The sequence below is a fragment of the Oryzias melastigma genome, unplaced genomic scaffold (genome assembly GCF_002922805.2).
Source record: "Oryzias melastigma strain HK-1 unplaced genomic scaffold, ASM292280v2 sc01389, whole genome shotgun sequence".
Lineage (NCBI taxonomy): Eukaryota > Metazoa > Chordata > Actinopteri > Beloniformes > Adrianichthyidae > Oryzias > Oryzias melastigma.
Window position 1 is genome coordinate 10,196 of NW_023417973.1, and position 915 is coordinate 11,110.

Here is a 915-nt window from a genome sequence, read left to right on the forward strand (position 1 = left end):
AAAATACAGCAGGTGGGTCTCAAAGTCCCTGCTCCATATTCTCATCAACATGTTCATAACTCAGAGATGAATTTCTAATGAACTCCTACCACTCTGCAGAAACTAAGTCACAGAAAATGACACAGGTTTTTTTTTTATATTGGCTAAAATGGCATTATTACAATTAAAAGATCACTGAGAACACATTGAAAATAGATTAAAAAAAATAAGATCAAATAAAGAAATGTTTTTTAAGTCTCAGCCATGTGTTCTTCAAATCTTTCCTCCTTAAAAGATTAATCTGTCTAATTTAAAGTTGTAACAATCATCTAATGTGTACAGATCAGATTCATAAAGTTTGCTTCCACTCCTTTCAGATACCATTTCAAGAAAAGAAAGTTGAAGTTACTCCGCCCTGCACCACTGAAGCCCAACCATCAGCCCAGAACCGCCCACCAACCCAGAGCTCAGCCTCAGCAGCACATGCAGCTCCACTGCATCCCACCTGTGCTGCAGGGATGGACAAATCATCGAGCAACCACACTGCGGAAGCACAGGGATTAGCTGGGGATGGGAGCGAGGGGAAACCCCAGTTAGAGAGCAGCTCCAACATCCTCCAGGTCGACACGCAGAGATGAAACTTAGATCTCTGAGGAAAAAAAACTGAAAAAAAATTAAATATAAACAATTCTAAAGCAAAAAAAGTTCCTCGAAGTGCCTTATTTCCACACAAGAAATAACAGACAGGAAGTGTCCCATCTATCTGCTGTGTCTATTCGGTCATGTGATCAGTTAGAGGACAAAAGTTCACTGTTTTTTCTTGGTGTGCATAACATGGCTCTTTATTGAATTTAAGGAGGGATTCAGAAACATTTTTTGCAGCAGGAAGGGTCATGTTTCTAAAGGGAAATGTAGATCAACATGAATATTTTATTT

The 915-nt window shown here is 39.1% G+C and overlaps 1 protein-coding gene across 1 annotated transcript; it reads left to right on the forward strand.

The window, feature by feature from the left end:
* Positions 1-377: 377 nt before the first annotated feature.
* On the forward strand, positions 378-683 carry cfap126 (cilia and flagella associated protein 126; the record flags this gene model as incomplete). The annotated part of the gene is given in 1 exon segment (XM_024262014.2): positions 378-683. A coding segment is annotated over 1 exon segment (240 nt), but the record flags the coding sequence as incomplete, so codon positions are not given.
* Positions 684-915: the final 232 nt, after the last annotated feature.